Source organism: Battus philenor, unplaced genomic scaffold (genome assembly GCF_028537555.1).
Source record: "Battus philenor isolate CCGP_79_NKW_IND1 unplaced genomic scaffold, ilBatPhil1.0.hap1 SCAF_1, whole genome shotgun sequence".
Classification (NCBI taxonomy): Eukaryota; Metazoa; Arthropoda; class Insecta; order Lepidoptera; family Papilionidae; genus Battus; species Battus philenor.
In genome coordinates this window covers 11,314,824-11,334,854 of record NW_027181661.1, presented here as the reverse complement: position 1 = coordinate 11,334,854, position 20,031 = coordinate 11,314,824, and the positions used below count along the sequence as shown (strand labels likewise).

Sequence of the window (20,031 nt, the reverse complement as noted above, 5' to 3'; positions counted from 1 at the left end):
AAAATTAAAGTCTTAAAACGCTGATATTTTCTACAATTAAACTATACATATACTCCAGTAGCTGTGAAAGTCACACAATATAATAGATGTTATACCGAATGTGAATACTTAATATTTTAACATATTTAATTTCAATAAATAATACATATATGAAACGTACGGTTTTCCAAACCTAGTTCTTTTAGTTGATGTTTAGGTCTCCAATCATTATTCTGTATTACAAAATAGATTGAATGATCATAATTTAAACTTTAGAATTGTTTTTCTTAGTAGGCTGTCAACTGTTAATGCAGCAGATATTCGGATGAGAGAAATATTTTTTAGCGATTATTCGAATAAGCGCCTGCTTTATTGCACCCAGTCGATAAAGAAATAAAAGTGATTGTTTTTTGCTTGGCAATGCACACTACATGTTTATAAAAGTCAGTATACAGCTTAAGACGTTAAAGAATGTATGTATTTTTAAAATGCGCCATTGTGAGGGTATACTAAAATAAATGTGCAAAGCTTGATGAAGTAATAATGTAGAAAAAGAAAGATAGTTTTATGTTATACCTGTCTCAGTTTTATTACATCTCATGTGTTACAATGTGAATATTTACGAATTATGGAACAATTTTTGCCTCAAAGACAATGTTGCTTAGATGGTAATATTTTTCAATGAAAATCTGCATACAATATTTTCTACATAATTTCAAATTTGATTTTTCTAAAATGTTGTTTGAAAACGAAAATTCTGTACAAAAAAATGAATTTTTAGATAAGAAAATAACGTAAGCCATTTTCAAACATTGTGTAAATTTGAACAGTAATTAGGAATGAGTGATTCTACTGAAAAATTCTTTGAAATCAATACTTTTTTCAGGAATTTGAATTGTAAGTTAATGTAATAGACGTATTTTTTGTATTCATATAATATGTAATATGTTAAGCAAATGTTTTTAAATTATTTTGCGCGAATAATTAGTGGAGCATCAAGGAATAGCGAAGTCAAAGAATATTCGAAATTTTCAATACTTTTCATAAGGTTAATTGTTAGTGTATAAGATGAAAACGAGTATTTACAATTAAGTTTTAATTGACTAGTGGCTGCTGTTTTTAAAACATTTAAAAATTGATTTATGGAGTCTGTTGTGTATTGGTTCTCAATAATTTCATAAGCGACAATAAAATAATATTACTGATTTAAAAGCGACTCGATCCAATATCAAAATGAACAATATTCATACGTATGTCAATTGGAATTTTTTTTTTGATATAGCATAGCTTACAAAGCAAGTTACTTGAAAGAAATTTAATAATAAAAGAATTAAAATGTTTATATTGCATATTTTTGTATTTAGGAAATTGACAATTGAAATACATATTCTATTTTAAATAGATTTCAGGCCATAACAATTGGATTTGAATAAATAGCTCTGGTAGTTCATAAATAAATTACTTATACTCTTTTTGTGGAAAAATCTTGTTTCTGCATGTCTGTAAAGGTTCTGGAGGGTAAAGATATGGTTAAATTGTAATGAGAGTTTTGAAAACTAAAAATATGTAGAATCCAAATTGAAGTTATTATTGCTTTTACTATATTCTTATGTACTGCGCAGTGTATCTGCAACTCGACAATTACTTTGATCATGTAATTTACTAGAAATTACAACTGTAAATGTGCTAACTGAAGTTGTTCTTTAATGCATGTGTTAAAGAATTTATAATTATCAATCTGTGGGCTATTTTTCTAAAAGAAAATTCTTGACTCAAACCACACTCATAGATTATTTTTCTTATTTAATATCTATTATGATGTCATAAACAGTAAAGGAAATTGAATAATTTAACAGTAAATTAAATCATATTTAGCATTTCAACTGTAAAGTTACCTATTTCGATTTTTGTCATTATGACAAAAGCAAATAAAACTGTAGTTTTTAGAATAACATTCTATATAAATATGGAACGTCCAATGTTTTTATTAATGAACGGGTCATAATACATGCCCTTTGCTGGTGTTAATGGTTTATTTTTAGCGGCGGATTTTCTATACTCAACTTATGTATAGAATTTCTTAGCTAAGACTGAATGGAAGCAAGATATTATACATTATTATTCAAAAAGGCATCGGCATCTTAAATTGAGCTGGAACACTGGAAGGATTATACAGTAAGTCACATTATCTTTTAAATATCTATTTGTAAACGAGGCGTTATAATGATTTAATAGCGGAGTCTGGGTATTAAATAATTGTAAATATTCTCTTAAAGGACGGGCAAAAACATTTCTTTCCCTTATCAAGACTTCCAAATGGCTGTTCCGATGATAGTAGAAGTAGATTTTTCTTGTGTATTTACATATTGTAGTATTCAACTGCCTTCTCTTATAGGAATTTAAAATGTGTAACATGTTTAGGTTTATGTATTTGAGGACAATAGTCCATAATTGCCAACATTGTAATTTATGAACTTTAATAAAATATTTTGTTGTCATCTGGTTTGTGATTTTCTTAGAAATGAAATGCACATTTTTTATAATACTTAAAACATTTATTGATTACTTTGGTTTAATTTTTCAGTATGTGTAATAATAATTTATATACTCTAACAAACTTACATGAGCAGCCTTTATAGTTATGTTCGATAGTTTGACACAAATTAAAAAGAATCATCTCCTTGTTAGTTATAATTTTAGTAAAAGTTTGATATATATAGTTGTATGCATTTATATACAGTATAAGTATATAACTTAAAACAATCATTCCATTTATTTATTAGATATAATCAACACTTATATACTAATATATATATGTTCCATATTCAAGCAATTAATAATTGTTATAAATACACGCATATAATAATGTCGTAATAACGAACCCTAGATCAGAATAAGTCTTCTGATTCAATGAATTCTATTCAGACTCATAATAATCAAATGGACTACTAATAGTATAGGCAATCATGACAGATGCAAAAGTATGTATTCCATGTGTTTTAGTTGTATAGAAAATGCATATACCGCATTTTATTTGCAACAGAGATTTCTTAAAATTTTCTTTCGATTTTATTATGTATAACACGATGAATAGAATTTTTGACTCCGTTTCGTTATCATTAAAAATTTTACTGTCAGACGATAGTTCGGAAGATATTGGTAACGGAAGCAAAAAAATTCCCAAAATTTGATTAGTCGAATGTTTAGTGATCTAAGGCTAAAAAAGAATGCTAGTGTTACATATAATTTAAAAGATACGCTACTGATTGTAGCAAAAACATTCAGAAACATTGTGAAATATGTCTATTAAACGTGGGAAAAATATTGACGAAATAAAAATAAATTTATGATTATACATTAAGACCACAATAATCATTTTATTTATCTGACTAACATTGCACGTTCAATCTCTACAATATGCCTTTTATATCGTAAAATCAAAAAAAGTCTAGGAGATGTTCTACGAAGTTCCCCGAACATATCAGTCAATCTCATATACAAGTAGTAATTTCTTCGACATAAGATGACGGGAATATTCCGTAACTCCCATTAAGGTCGCCAGTCCACCACACGTTGTCTTGTTTCTCATAAATGTTGATTATGTCACCTGTTTAATAATGTTATTTTATTAGATAAAATTTAACATTAATTCGAAATTTTTTAATCTACGTAGTAGCAAACAAATTTTTCGCACAGCGAGTAATGTAGGCATAGTTAAAAAAATATCGATTTTCATTTTGACAAATGTGGATCTAAATAATTAAAGACGTTAAATGTATTCAAAGTATCAAGGTTTAAGTCGCAAGCATTTAAAAGTAAATTAGATAAGGGAAAGTTGTTTAGCATAAAAATAAGTATTTAAATATACCTAAAACGAGGAAAATTGGTTTCATAACAATAATTTTTTTTATTTGGTTCCCAACGGAATATATGGAAAGACCGATAATGACAGTCGTATATTTAAAAAAAATATAACCGTCATGTTGTAATTTAGAAATAATTTATATATATGTATATATATACATACATACACACGCACACACACACACATATATATGTATATTTATATGAACATGATTGAGCATATAAATGTTAAAAATAACTATCGTTTTAATAATATGGCAAAATAGTAAATGGCATTTATAATATTCAACTTTTATCGATATTTCGTAGATATCGTGTATCTTGTTTTCATACAGGAGTGCTGATAATTCGCACAGCAATCTGTGTCAGAGAAACCATGTTTTGTCTTAATAACGTGAAATATTTTATAATCGACAATTCAGTGAGAACATTGACTCACAATTATCTTCTTGACACAAACATAGCGTCAATTTTATCATCTTACATAATAATGTTTTAATTTAGACAGTAATTTAAAATGCACGTATTTTATATAAAAGACGCATATTACATTTAAATAAGAAAATCTTTTTTCAAAGCATTTATTAGAGAATTTAGGCAGAAAAAACCTATACATTAAGTTACATAAGCTCGACGATAAATTTATAATAAAATAAATATATCTTCATGACAATATATTATTTTCATCGTCAACACAAGACATAACAAGAAATGCAAAAAAGAAGTTAAAGGGCGGTCTTATTGAAAACACCGATTTTTTCCTGCCAACGAAAGGATGGACTTCGTTAAAGAAAAAATAGACAAATGATCATCAATAGAAAGAATATCATCTTAAAAGAAGCGGTTTGAAATGGATGCTAATGTTTTTATAACAACTGAGGATTATGTAATTTGTGCGTAATTGTTTTCTGTCTGAAATATGTGGGTAAAAAATGTATATGAGCAAATATTTTTCTAATAAAATAATGTACATATTATACGATTAGGTATAATGATTTCTTTTATCAGATTAAATAACGCACGCAATTACCTGGTGAAAGGGTAAGCTCATCGGCGAGTCTCGCTTCATAGGAATACAGAGCTCGACACCTTCCTATAAACTTTTGCGCCGACTCAATATTACTCCCATTCTTTTCAATATCAGCCAAATCAGTTGAGCAATCACTTTGTGAGGAAAATTCATCTGTAAAAAAGAAGCATTCATAATTCATCGCTATAATACGAGTATTTACATAAAAAATGTGTATTTTTTTCACATAGCGATAGATTGCCATTGGGGCCCTAAGGTTCTGGGGCGGACACCACGGACTGGGAAGCACAGCGTAGAACGTCCCCGCACACATGGTGAACAGACGAACTTATAATGGTCGTTAGAAGACGATGCAAGCGTTTTCCAACTCGTTCTCTAGGAAATCTATCGGGAAGGCTTTTTTTTTTAAACGTTAGTGATGAAAATGAAAATACTTTTTATGTAACTAGAACAATACACTTAAACATAGGCAGTTTAATTTTACCCTTAATGGTAAATGTAAAGGTAAATTACTGAATTATAATATAGAACCGGCTTAAATAAATTGTCATAGAGCTGTTTTAGAAACCGTCCTATACTTAAGTTGAAAGTAATTTGACTTACAGGTATGTATGATTAAAACAAATGATACACACTTGTATAGTATTAGAGAGGATAATGTCCATAAATTTGTGCATGTGTGTAAAAGAATAGGTATTTTGTTTTTTTATTATAATAAAGAAGTGTAAGGAACTAATAATGGACACTACATTTATATTACACTACATTAATAACTCTATACATACTTTATATACTGTTTTCTTAACAGAACGACAATTGTAGCGCGAGCATCAAAACATTCTTACCGTATCAAAGCGCCACTGAATAAAAAACGGACTCTCATGCCATGTCCCTACTACTGACTTAACAAAATATCCCTTCTTTATTAACCATTTACAACAACGTGCTATAGGAATATAATAAAGGATACTCGTAGATCGTCCTTATTTTACCCCTCTTTTTCAATGCTGGTTGCAGGTTGACATTTATGGTTTCGCCAGATTTGAAGTAATAAAGCGTTAAATGCGCTTGGCCTAGACCTTTTTTTTTTTAAATTGTTAAGATTAAGGTCTCCTTCGGAAGCCTCGGCCCAAGCTGTTATATAAAAGCTCAGTTCTCGCTGTTTGTTAAGATTCTAGAGTTATCTAGAAGTAGGAGCTGGTCGATTTTGACTTATCCAAACCGTCATGAAACGAAGCTTATGGCAAACAAACCACTCTGACACGATAGAGATTTTAAGGTGGCGTCATATACTTTTAGTTGTGTGAATACGTATGTATATATGTATATACTTTGTACCAAATAATCATTATTTGCGGCAATTGTTAATGAAGTAGCTTATTCCCTAGACATTGTGCCGTTCGATTATTACTTGTTCTTTTTGATGGTACATAGTCTAAGTTAACAGTTCCATTCATATGAAGGCATTTAAAAATTGGCTTGATTCGTGGATAGCCACAAAAGACGAATACTTTTGTCGGAGGAGTATTTGAGCTTGACAATAGTTTTAATAATATATGATACATTATACCATATCAATCGTACCAGCAAACATTTTAGTTAACTATTACTTTAATTTTTTAGGTTCTGTTTTAATGTAGCTTTTATTCTTTCAGTCTAAGTTTTTTCGTATTGTTTGTTTGTAATGAAGAGTTTGAACTCCTGCCCTTCGCACCTGTGGAAACTGTAAACGCCTCTTGGACTGCACTGTAAGCCAGGTCATAAAAAAATAGCAGAAAGTTCTGATCAGAGAATCCATCAGTGATCGATGACCAACCATCATCATCACTTCGGCTATAATACATCTGTGTGTTCGTCATGGGCTTCCACCATAGATATCCTGTAGGATTAGTTTTTTTCTAGTATCGTCAGTGTATTATTTAGCTCCAATTGGAAAATTAAGAGTAGCGCTCTTGCTTCTTTTTTACTACATTTTTGTATGGAAACGAACACCTTAGGAACAGTTTTAAGCGCACTGCATTCAGCTTCTTCCTACGACATTAACAAGACTGTCTTCCTGTATTGTATGTGGAGTCAGGTTGTTAGGGCTGGATTATTCAAACAATGTGGTAACAGAAAAATACGTATCCTTACCAAAATCACTGTCATGTTGGTTAGATAAGCCGTCACCAGCACCTCGTTCACTCCAATCCAATGGGCTCTCCGGTGGCTGTGACGCGGGTGGAGTTGGAGGCTTCATAGCTGGCGCGGTTAACTCTGCACAGACCGGTGTCGTGGGTGTACTCCTACTATCTGTATTCTTCCTGAACGATAAATGCTCTATACGAAGTTTACTCGAAGCTCGGCTCATTATTGAATCACGTCTTTCTCTCTCTTCTCCGCCGTTAACGCTCTTCGACAAAGCCGTGTAATTTGGTTGTAAGTTCTTATTAACCTCGTTTTGATAATCCTCCTGAAGCCATGGTGGTACCTGCAAAATTAAGTTTTATTTATCAGGGAAGGTAAAGAATTTTATCACTAAAATCTATTTAAACATTTTAGTAATACGAATAAGTTAACTTTTATTTTATTTACTTTTATTATAGCTTATTAGTTTCTAATCTGTTCGATGACATAAAACACGTTACTATTTATCTTTAAAATTACGTGCTGCTAGTTTGAAAATGTTAATCATTTATGATCCAAATTAAGAAAGAAAAGAGTGACGTGACAATTATATTGTAAAACTAACGTGAAACGTAACGTGACTTATTTACTTAAGCGCTGAAAAATGCTACCATTTAAAAATTTATTGTTTCATTTACTTTAAGAATGCTTTGCTGCAGTCCTTGTTTGTCTCTTATTATTTGTATGTGTGTAGCGAGTGGGTGTTGAACAGGAGATCTACTATCGAGTTCACTCAGGCTTGCTGATATTTTATATCGGACTGCTTCTAAGTACGTAAGCGTCGACCTCATCTGTAAAACAAAAATGCACGAGAAATATAACAAAGTTACGATCAGTAACAGTTACGTATACAACAAGCAAGAATACTGTCTTACGTGATAAAGTTTATCAGCTACGTTTTGTTGGGAATCGTCATTGCCGAAAGTGGGCGTTTGCTTTATAGCCATAGACAACTTTTCCAAACCCTGCTTGGATTTTCTTTCTCTGTCTATATCTTGCTTCACCAACTGAAGAATCTTTAACAAAGCCTGGAAATATGTCCGTAATATCTTTTTACTTCGTGATCTTACATAAAATCAAATTATGAAACATATCTATTTATCCACAGTTAACTGTTGTTATAAATTCTCAAATTAGATACAGACATTTAAAATAGATTAAAATCAATATATTTTAACAATTAAAGCGTTTACTTCCTTATTAAAGTGGAAATTATATAAAAAGTAGGGTTATATGATATGAAATGCGTAGATATAAAATTAAACTAATTTTCAACGGTTTAAATACCATTTACAATTTTTATATGTTACGGAAGTTTCGACTGTTTTACAGCAGCTATGGTGGGTAGGAGTGAGCCACCTTAACACTTTTAATTAATATTCCTGGTCGAATTTACGCGGGAAGAGATAACGGTATTTTGGAATATGGCATTATTGTTAGGCTTCGGGATTAAATATTTTAATTACGGTTTCCTAAGTCGATGGTACATTGGTTGGGCGCAATTTATTTATGTATATAGACTGCAAATTTCTTTAGCTGTCGCTAATTTTAAATGAAAAAAAAAACTTAAATCGGGATATAATCCTTTAAAATTAGTTCTATAATTTAAAAATGTTACACGGACAATTATTCGCAAATATAGAAGTGCTACTGCACTTCTATATTTGCGAATAATTGTCTATAAACGACTATAAACGATTTGTGGACTCGATGCGAGATTTTGATAGCCAACTGCGGATAATTTTTTTTAATGAATGTTATTTTTAGTTGAACTTAAATGTTTTATTTTATTTATGCTTTCACGCACTTGTTTACGGCGTTCCTTATTCATGGCTAGTGTCGTGTGTTCGCAGTAAAAGTCAGGTAAAAGCTGTTCGCTTGCGCCGGCCGGCGACGATCTCACACCACGCACGACTCTCATGTCGACATTAGCATTGGCGTTTTTTATTGGACCCACTAAAGCGTTAGTTGCCTGTCAACAAAACATTTACATAACAATGTTCACACGTGATTAAAAAAAATGTATTTGATACGTCACTCGTTCTACAATATGCTATCTTTAACTTTTTTTCATTTATTCATACAATATGAATAAAAACATCTATTCAGAAGTATTTTTAAGCCTGTTCTCTTATCATGAACTGTATATTAAAGGTAAAAAGAAGGTACTTATTCATTTATTTCTTCGTTCATATTATTATCCAAATATAATCATTTACAGTGACTCTTCTGTGGTCTCTTTAATATCCAATTCAATCTGATGTCCATTACCAAACTGAAAATCCCTCGCACTATAAGAGTATTTTTTTTAAATCTGTTAAATATTTCACAAATTTATGACATGGTAATTTAGAGACATATGGGAGAGTTTATACATTGTGTACGGCGTATGGTGTATGTGTACGGATGAATAACAGTAAAAATTGCGAACTTACCTCTGCTAGTTGCGGCGCCACCGCCGCTGTTAATCTCAAATAGCAATCTGCGGAACTTTTCAGTTGAGCGAGTCTCTCTTCTTCGAGAGATTCCAACATTCCGGCGCCTTTCACGACACTCGTCTCCCATTCCAACCTGTACAATAGCGAATTGTAAATGCTTATTCAGACGTATCGTTTGTATTAATACAAATCGAGTAACAACTACCTCGCCCGTTCCGCTTGGACACAGACATTGTAGTACTCGACTTCAGCCTTTTTAACAGCGTCTTCGGTTTTCCTCTTCTTGACTTGTAATTTGGCAGCGTCTCGCTCGCTCGTGCTGTTAGATAAGCGCTCCGCTCGGGCCGCGCTCAGTATAGAGTGCGGTATGTGTCCTACGCTTGAACTGCGAGAAATACGACTGCAACAAATGGAATTTTCCTAATGATTCGACCTTAGAGCCCCTATAATAAATCGCGTGGCAGACGCATAGCAAAACTCGCATTAATCGCATCGCAAATCTTATTTGTTATTTCTAACAGACAGCACGGCAAGTGAGTAATTATGAGAGGTATTACAATTAATCAGACCTAATATCCAGAACGGCGTCTTGAAGTTTCTCGTTCTCTCTCGCCGCGGCGTGTGATTGTCTTTTCGATTTGGCTTCTGCTGTTCTCCAGTCAGCGAGGCTTCGTGTCGTTTTATCTACGCTCCCTTCGATCTATAATCACCATGTAACATTTTATTTACATGCAATACTACATCCTAGATATATAAATACATATGACGTGTAACATAATCACCTTTTTTCTTAACTTTAATTGATTTTCAATAATATGTTTCATCGGTTTTACTAACTCCTCTGACATTGCGCTGGAGTAATTTCTGTAACATTGATACATTTTAATAAATTGTTGTTTGATTAATTTGTTCAGTGATAAAACGATCGAAATTTTACCTATGAATTTCTGATCTCTTTTCCATTTCATTGGCGACATGTTTCCATGCTTCTGTGCACGAGCCGACACTTTCTTTGCATGCTTTACTTAACTTCGTTCCCAGCTTAGCGAGGCATTTTGAGTAGTAATTTTCTGCTTCAACCCTTATGCAAATGAAATAAATAAAATAATAAATAATTACCTTAAAAGTAATATTTAACGTACGTAATTAGAAAAGTAGTTTCCTATCCACAGCACTAATTCTTGTTCATAATTATAAAGAAACAACATGTCTACGTAATTAAAACACATTACAGTTTCGTTGTTTCGTCGATTAAGAGATTTATCTATGCAAGTATATAAATTTATAAATAATTATTAATGTTACTTTATTTTTGTATTGTTAAGTATTTTTTGTTATTAGTTTATAAAACACAATACTTTAGAATATCAAATGTATGTAAATGAATATGCAACTCATAACTATACGTATATCCAGCTACTTTTTGTAGCGGGAACAGCAGAATGCGTAATTAAAACAAAACAAATGGTCGTTTTAATGACCAGATTCTTCGCGGAGGCAAACTATTGAGTCATAAACAATAAGGCATTGTTTTATCGCTCCGCTGGTGGAAAGTAAACGTTACAAAGAAACCCTGATAATGTAGCTTATCTATTGCGTTCACTTGTCGCCACGTGTGAGAAAACTGGCTTTATCGACTGGCGCCTGGTTAATGTTGCACTTTACAATTGTATTAGAATTTAAAAATTATGTGTAACATTTAAAACGTATTAGTAAATGTTGATGGAATTATTTCTGTTTTTATGTAGACATTATTATAAACAAAATTAGAGTTTATCTAGTGACATTCAGTCTTTTTCTACTAAATCATAAAAGTTTTGAAATATGAAATCCAACATTACACCGAATTGACTGTATCTTATTATCTTATCTTACCTTTCCTGAAGTATAGTCGCGAGTTCTTTACTAAAATCACTGCCTTGTTTTACGTAGCGGCGAAGTTCATCGAAGCCATTTTGTGCCTTGAAATAAAAAAAAGAAATGTTTACTTATTCTTATATTAATGTACATATACATTACATATACATTATATGTACATTAATATAAGAATAAGTACATACATTATATTCTTATATATTAATGTACATATGGCCGCTAAAGCAGCAAGCGCCAACGAAGAACTATCCGGGAACTATCCAGGATACCTATAAGGTGGATAGACGACCTTGTTAAGTCAAGTGACGGTACCTATGGGAGAAGACTATGTCCAATAGTAGACAGATGTTTTTCGGCTGAAATTATGATGGCGTTTTTTCAGTGAAGTAGAATTATAGTCAGTCACGTAATTCTATTCTTAAGTATTTAAAAGAACGTACCTTAACAAGTTGATTCTGCCGAATGTATCTAATAAAGTGAAATTTTCGTGGAAACAGTAGATATTACGTGACAATGACATGCGTGTCATGTAATTTAAGTTTATTATAATCACAGGACGTGACCTTTTAGTGTTTTGTAACAAAACGTAAACAGAGCTTGGAACTGGATAAATTGTAACTATTCATGTTTTCGATAGGCATTACATTTGTTCATGTTTTAAATAAGTACACGTTTTTACTTTTATTATAAAAAATGGTTGTTTTTATTATTTAATATATATCAGTAGGTAGGCGCCCTCTACAAGGCCCAAGGATCGTGACTTTAATTATGCTGTTAGTGCATCTAGTGGAGATCCTGCTCGCGTCGCGTCCTTTAGATAAGTAATTCTTCATGCTGCGTTGGTGACCTTGGTCCTTTTGCAGATCTCTATTCGGAATCGATCACGCAGCGAGATTCGAACATAGCCCTCTCCATTGCGCTCTGAGAGACCTGGGATACCAGCTAGGTCTACATGAACATAAATGTGATACTCATTCACAAATACGTATTTATACCTCTTTAAGTTCATTACACTGTCTCTGAATTCGTTTACTGTAGCAAAGTATAAATTTCTTTAAAGTTTTGTACAATCGAAAAAAATCTATATTATTTTGAGGGTTATGAATCAGTATAAAAGTATATATATGACTACCAGCTTTCCTCCACCAGCTCTGATCACACTCGTGGACAGTTAATTGTCATGGGTGGCTCAAACCCGCTATCTAGATGTCGTCCTGAAAGGCAGCCTTCGTCCAGTACGAATCAGCTGGCCAAGGATGCGGCCATAAAGAGTAAAAGGCTACCCGGGAGTTAGGAGTGCTTAGTTTCATTCGTCAAGCGGCTGGATACGGTTGGCGAGTGAAGGTGGAAAGTGAGGAAGAAGAAGAAGAATCTTCTTCTTCTTAAATCTGTACTTAAATTTAAAAATGAAGGAGGAAACAAATATTTATAAAATAAAATAAAAAATAACAAAAATAAACATAATAAAATGTATGCAAATAAAATGTAAATAAAAACCACGAGAGTAAAATAAATCATGAAGGATGCAAGAGGAGAGGAGCGAAAGAGATTGAGATGGTTAAGAACGCAAAATAAACAAAAACCTGAAAAACTTATTTAGAAATACAAGTCACTGCTACTTGGTTACAGCTTCTGTACTGGGTTCACGGAACTGTAGGGTCTGTGAACCTATTAAAAATTTATGCCCGGAGAGTCACACTCCAGTTGCATGATGGCGTTCGCTCGTAGCAAACAGCTCTACCCGAGTAGAGGTGAATAGGGCCGTTGTTATGTTTGCGGCTTAGGATGGCAGCGTGGGCTACTGGGCGAATCAAGACAGTATCCCAATCTTCTCCAGGTACGCCCACGCTGTTCGCGGTTAGGGAGCGGGTGTAGCGTCTTGTCCTATAGTGAGTGTCGCAGATGCAGTGGCTGCCACAAGTCTGTCATAGTATAAGAGACAGGGGAACAAGTAGCCTCCAAAATCGGAGGCGATACAAAATTAAAACGCCCGGAATCAGCTAATGCCATTTGGGCAGCAGTGAGAGTCTGGTCCAAAAAAAAAATGTCCCCCGCCCGCTTAGAGTGGCTCGTTCTGTTTTTTTCTGATGATTTTATGATATCCATTCTTGGTAATTTCTGGGGTTCCGAAAAAAATTAACTAGCAACTGGTTTTATTTATTCTAAGTAATATATTGAAAATATGCATTATTTTTAATAAAGGCTATTTCAACCTGTTTTGCGAAAGGAATTTCATTAAATCCGTTCTCAGGTGACTTTTAACGGCAAAAATAAAATTTCTTCTAATTTTCAAATCTCGTAAGCCATATGGTTTCAGACATATCGTGATGAGTCAGTACATAGGCAAAAATTTCTTATGTATATTAAAAACTGTGACGTACGGATGCACGTTGAAATAAAAAAAAACGGTTTTCGGCCCGTAAACTACGACATCCTTGAAGTTGTAAACAACCTTTTTTTTCACTTATCTTTTTATTTTAACTATGTAAATAAATATTTCACTACGTAGGAATTCTCTAAGGTTATAACCTACTTTATATTAAATAATCTTGTTCATTAATTCTTTTTTGTACAATTGTTTAATGTTGGAATATCAGGATGAGCAAACGGAGATTCTATTTTTAGAGTAATGTTCACCTACAGTTAATTTTGAAATTAATTACATTACAAAGGCGTTTCCTGGTTCTAATGCTTTCATTACATGTTATAAGAGCTATTCGTAAAATCACTTTACTAGTTTATCATTACACTTAAACTTTTTACGTGATAAAAGATTGTCCAAAACTATGGTACAGAAAATGTGACGGTACATAATCTATGTATATGTACATGATGGTCTAGTGTGTGTGGATAAGAACATAACTATAACTAACTCAGATTACTAGGCGCAGGCAAAGGTTTCATTGATACGTTGTTGACATACCCAAAAGTGGAACTAATCGGTTTGACAGCTCGTTTTTGGTGAGAGTCGCCAAGATTTGGAACGACCTGCCTGGATCTATTTTTCCAGATAAGTTGAACTCTGGAGCCTTCAAGAGTAGAGTGAACAAGGTTCTTTTGGATGGGCGTGTATCACCTTCGTCTTCATGTACACTTTGCATCAGGTGAGATGGAAGACTAAACGCCTATTCCATTATATTAATAAAAAACAGATAAAAATAGCGATACGTGAAGTTTGCACTAGACTACTAAAGAAATGCTTATTATATATACATTTCTCTAAGCTTTATAAAATTATAAATTAATTTGTGAGCAGTTGTGTACAGTGTTACTATACACTCCCATTTAATGTGTTTTAATAAATTAATACATACTTACATACATAAATTTAAGTTTACTGAACAAAAACTTGTAAAAAAAAAAAACCTTTTATAGTGCGAAGACTTTTTTAAGCTAATAAAGTTAGAGAAGGAATTGGTGCGGTTGCATGTAATGACAAAAAAGTCATGTCGGAGATTAGACCATCGTAGCTTGTGTCTCGTAAGTTGAATGCGTTTGAAGGAGGGTTAAATATGTTTTAAGTTTCTATGTAATTGGGCTCTTCTGGCATTCTTATCATGACGTGCAACAATATGGCTAATAATGTCAACGAATAAATAAATAGAAAGTGACTTCTTTTAATCTTATAATGTTTACCTCATGAAACGTGACTAAGAGCAAAACGATTGACTTCTGAATGCAGAGGTTTTTAAGAAATATTCGTAATGTCGGCGAAGTCGACCTTCCAAACGATTATTAAAGAATCATTTCTGCATTGCTCGAAGCTAAATGTATTCGTAGCGTGTATTTAATTACACGCAATGGACTTCTTTTAATAAAACAAGATTTCTGTTTTTCTTATTGCTATTATTGTAAGAAATCTAATGTAAAACGTTTTTTCTCGTTAATTATTTATGACGCTAGTGCTAAACTGCATCTAAAATGATAGTTGGCCTTGATTATATGTATTATTAAGGAAAAAATTAACATTTAAGTTAAATTAAAATAAAAAAAAATACGTTAAATGAACAGGCTGCTTTATACGGAAAATTATTCTAAATAAATCTGCTATATATATACAGTTTTATATCATAATAGCCATTAATTACTTTGGCTCCATACTTAAACACATTAATGTTTGGTCTAACAAAAAAAAACACAATAAAGAAACACACTTCACGTGCGAATAATTTTCGTAAGATTCGTAGTCGTAAAGCGTCCACTGTCTGACATACGCCCACCAGAATATACAAAGATTATATCTAAAAATAATAATATATATGTGAAAAAATTATAATGTATTTAACACTATGTGTAAATCTATGAAATTATTTAAACGAGATTATTTTATACTGTGAAATTTTAGGTTAACTACGGATTGTTTGTCACCCTTTGCGATAACAGACAGTTCTAGTCGATATGTATGTACAGTGTTCATTCAGTTTTACCTTTACCTGCCGGTCACGCAGAACACCACAACGGTAAACGTAAACAGATTAAAAGATACCATCAATACGAATAGTTCAACTCAACAACCTATAGCTTTCTTCACATCCTTACTTTCCCTGCAATGAATATTGAATTGTATGTGTTTAACTTAGAGTATATATTTTAATGATTTATATTAACACTTGGGCCGATTTCAAATGGCACGCGCATGAGTTGAATGGTTACGGTTCCACGTTTCCGCCCTCTCGGGAAGTGCGCACTGCCATTACGAAACTGTCAGCACAATTTCGAAATTTAAAAGTATAAAATAAACAGACGAAAATGAAAGTGCACAAATTGATCAAATACCAGAAATCTTAGTTAAAAATCTATCTTGATTGTTTTAACTTTATAGTGATATTCATAAATAAAAAATAAACCAAATATATTAACGATACGTTATTATTAAAAAAAACTAAATTAAATATTGAAACATACAACGCAAATATAAAAGTCGTCAATTGTTAGAAATGACACACCGCTGGTAACTCGTAAAGAAAGTTATCTCCTTATTATATTTCTGTGAATAAAACTTGATTCATGAGTAAGGATATACGTGGACTTATAGAACATTTGCGATCAAATGTACAACTAGTCTTCAGGTATAGAAATTTATTTATTCGAGCTTGATACGATAAAAGGTACAATGTAGCATTGGATATTAAAATTAAAATTAGTAAATCTTTTGTGCGAAAATGTTTACGATTTCACATTACACTCCCATTGAATGTCTCTAAATTATCTTGTAATAAAGAAGATTTAAATCAAAAATTGTCATAAAATCCTATTAAAGAGCTAAGGATTGAACGATAATAGAACTTGGAAAAGAATTTCTGTAACTACTGTATTATAATATTGTAAATGTGAACACAAAAACCTGTCTGACTATATTGTAAGCTCTTGTCAGATCAGAGAGCGTTTGGATACCTGGTAGCTATAAGTTGATGGACGCCTTATAGAAGAGTTCAATTTGATTCGAGTTTTTATTAAATCGAACTTTTAACAATGCTAGTCTACTCATGACATACACAAATGGTCACTTTAAATGATCACTTGCTAATAACACGAATGAATATGTTTATAATAACAGGAAATAAATAAAAGTATTTCATGGCGGAAGCTGAATTTGCGAGGGAAACATTATCTTTCTAGGGCACGATTGTATTCTGTGTCGTTTGTTATAGTTCGCTGTTCAGCAAATTTTACCTTTAAAACGAATCGAAGCCGTGCAACAATCTGCTACTTTTGTATATTTATCAGGAAGTAGGCACCGCATAGCTCGAATAGTTGTAAACCACGTTTTTTATTCGGTAACATATAAACAAGCGAAATCGACATGATTGAGCGATTTCTCTTTTCTCTCTGCTGCACTGAACCCTTTGAGTGATGTGATGGATACTTTATAGCAATCAAATAGTATAGTAGTAATATATCTCTTATACCAAATAACTATAAGACTTCCATATTTTACTATTTCTTTAGTTATATATTACTTGAGATTATGTTATTATTACAGCTTAGAAGTATTTTTTTATTACGAGTCCGAGTTACGAAGCAATAACCTTAGAAATTTCTGGAGGTTCACGGCAAATTTTGATAATCTCCACGTTGGTAAAGGTGTAATATAAATTTGTAAATTCATTAACAGAATGTGACAACTATGCGATGTGTATGATGTTACGCTGTTAGCCACTTTAGGCTTTGTGCAGCTTCTCATATGAAATTGAGCTCACGGAAACAGAGATCCGTAAGCTAAAAACTTTACTCTGGAAATTGTTACAACGATAACGCATGCACTAAGAGAGACTATACCCGTGTATGTGTAGTGTTGTGACTGAAGTGTAGTGAAGGCTAGCGAGGTGAGGACAACTCGGTGGTCGGGAGCAATACGGGCCTCTTCTGACCACACTCGCTTGAACCCGGGCGCGCCGGACGCGGCCGCCGGTGTAGTGAGTACGAAAGTGATGAGTGTGGTGCATCGCGCCAGATGGGGGCCCGATGTGGGAAGAGTATCGTAGCGTAGAAACGAAGAGGGGAATTTATTTAAATTCCGCTTTGAGGGCAGCGAGAAACGCCGAATGTAATGTGACGAGGAAAAACATAAAGCAACATTTAACAATTATATTTAGAAAAAAAACAGTATTAGGTAGAACTTATTTACATAAAAACCTAATTATATTCATAAATGGACACATATTTTAGGTGAAGGTACCAAAACGAACATAGTTAAAAAAGATTTGGGATATACGTTTTGCACAAAATTTCTAGTTAACGTAAATTCGGTGAGTACTATAACGAATCTTAGCTGCCCTAAATGCGTCTTTCTATAAGTCCACCAATTGCAGTCTCTGTATTATTTTTGATATTTATAATAGTACTGGTAAGACAGTAAAACTATTGGGGATAGGTGCGTTAATAATGTAAACAGTAAATTTTAGATTACATGTTGTGTAAGAGTAAAAGGCTTTAATATCGTCTATTACTGATTAAATGGATATCATATAGTAAACGCGGCAGTTTTGGCACATTTGAAAATTATAAAATTTGAATTAACCTGAATTATTCTCAAGTGAAACCGATGGTTCTTACTAAAGTCCGTTATGAATATTTATTATTGTAATAATAATATATTGCCTGAGCACTAAAATATAGTTGCCATCTCTACAATCTCACCTGTAAATTACATTTTTTTTATCAAGATATTAGTTTTTCGAAATATTAACATCGGTTTTAGTCAGTAAGCCGAATGAATCTATCGCATGTTATAAAAAAGTTTCTAGGTATATTTGTTTAATTGGTCTAAATAGCATCTAAACATGTAATAAACATTATTACTACTGAAACATAAAACTTTATGATATTATTCAGTTTCATGAGAGATGTCCTCATTGCAAACCTATCAATTGCGAAACATTGCTTTCACCAAATTTTTTGCGAATCTAGTAAAACATTATCTCAATTAAGACACCTGGGGCACTTTCACTCTCACAAAGACGCAATGCTCTTGTGAACAACGATGAATTTAATTGTATTTTTACTTAACTCTTTAGAAAAACATCATGTAATATGAGAAATTTTTTAACTGTATTTTATAATACTAATCTTCTGTTCGCTTTAATTGTGGTAGAATTATCAGTTTTAAGATAGTTCAACCCTTTACGCAGTAACTACACTTTTATTTCAATAATTAAATAAAATAGAAAAAAATACGTATCAATTCCATTTTAACAGAACACATACCCACTAGTTATGACGTCCAATTTAATAAAATATTTAAAGAAAAGTAGACCTGTCTTCGAAAAGAGATATAGTAAAACTTTTTGTATTTTTTTTATCCTCATTAAATGTAAAGAATAATAAAATCAAAACTTGTAATGTTTGGTTGATCCGGAGGTTACTGTGTGCGAATATATATATATATATATATATTCGCGTAATATATATATATATATATATATATACGCCATGACCCGTGCTGCGCTGCCCGCCTCCAGCGACTTCCTGCGACCTTGGGTATTTCGTTGATCCACCTAGAGGAGGGCTTAAGCACGCCATGTCTACCGCCTCGTGGTCGGAACACGAGAATCATTCGGTCCCAAGGTTAGGGAAAGCAATTCTTCAAGCTACGTCGGTGACCTTGGTTCTCCTGCGAATCTCCTCATTTCTTCAATTCCGCAGCGAAGTTCCGCCTTCTTTATAAGTTATAAGTCACTTGAAAATAATTGAAAATAGGAAACTAACCCAATAATTATCTTTGAACGCTTGATTATTCGAAGAACGTAAATGAATCATTTCTTCTAGCGTATTCTGCCATCGGTCCATTCCAGCCGCTATTTTGGTGGAAACGTTCTCCCTATTCATGGTGACTCTTGAAGCATCTTTTTCTCTCGTATGGGAAGCTGCATTACCGATTGTGCTTTCTTTGCTGCTACCGCTATACGACCTGGAAAAAAGTATTGTTAAAGTTAAACAAATGTACCAAAAAAATATTTTTTTTCAAGAGTATTCGTTGACGAAAATTAAACATCTGCTATGAATGTAGTCTCTACTGTGATGAACTAAGAAAAGACACGTCATACTTCCGATTTTGATGCGTAACTATTTCTTAGTCACCGAGTCGGTTTTCTAAATGCTGTAATATGAAATTAGATCATTTATACTGCACGAAAACAACTTTGGACTCAAATTCAGTCGATGTTCTCATAGCTGATA

General features: G+C 32.6%; 1 protein-coding gene across 2 annotated transcripts in view; it reads right to left on the bottom strand.

The window, feature by feature from the left end:
• Positions 1-3,322: 3,322 nt before the first annotated feature.
• Nost (Nostrin) overlaps positions 3,323-20,031 on the bottom strand; it is a 51,248-nt gene continuing 34,539 nt past the window's right edge. For both annotated transcript variants that reach the window (XM_068771408.1, XM_068771407.1), the window contains exons 2-14: positions 19,561-19,762; positions 11,353-11,438; positions 10,415-10,558; positions 10,260-10,341; positions 10,047-10,177; positions 9,683-9,877; positions 9,475-9,610; positions 8,847-9,011; positions 7,915-8,067; positions 7,678-7,830; positions 7,007-7,343; positions 4,874-5,026; positions 3,323-3,586 (exon numbers count right to left, since the gene is read on the bottom strand). In XM_068771408.1, coding sequence (XP_068627509.1) covers positions 3,471-3,586; positions 4,874-5,026; positions 7,007-7,343; positions 7,678-7,830; positions 7,915-8,067; positions 8,847-9,011; positions 9,475-9,610; positions 9,683-9,877; positions 10,047-10,177; positions 10,260-10,341; positions 10,415-10,558; positions 11,353-11,438; positions 19,561-19,680 — 1,971 coding nt within the window. In that variant the 5' untranslated portion in view covers positions 19,681-19,762 and the 3' untranslated portion in view covers positions 3,323-3,470. The remainder of the gene's footprint in view (positions 3,587-4,873; positions 5,027-7,006; positions 7,344-7,677; positions 7,831-7,914; positions 8,068-8,846; positions 9,012-9,474; positions 9,611-9,682; positions 9,878-10,046; positions 10,178-10,259; positions 10,342-10,414; positions 10,559-11,352; positions 11,439-19,560; positions 19,763-20,031) is intronic.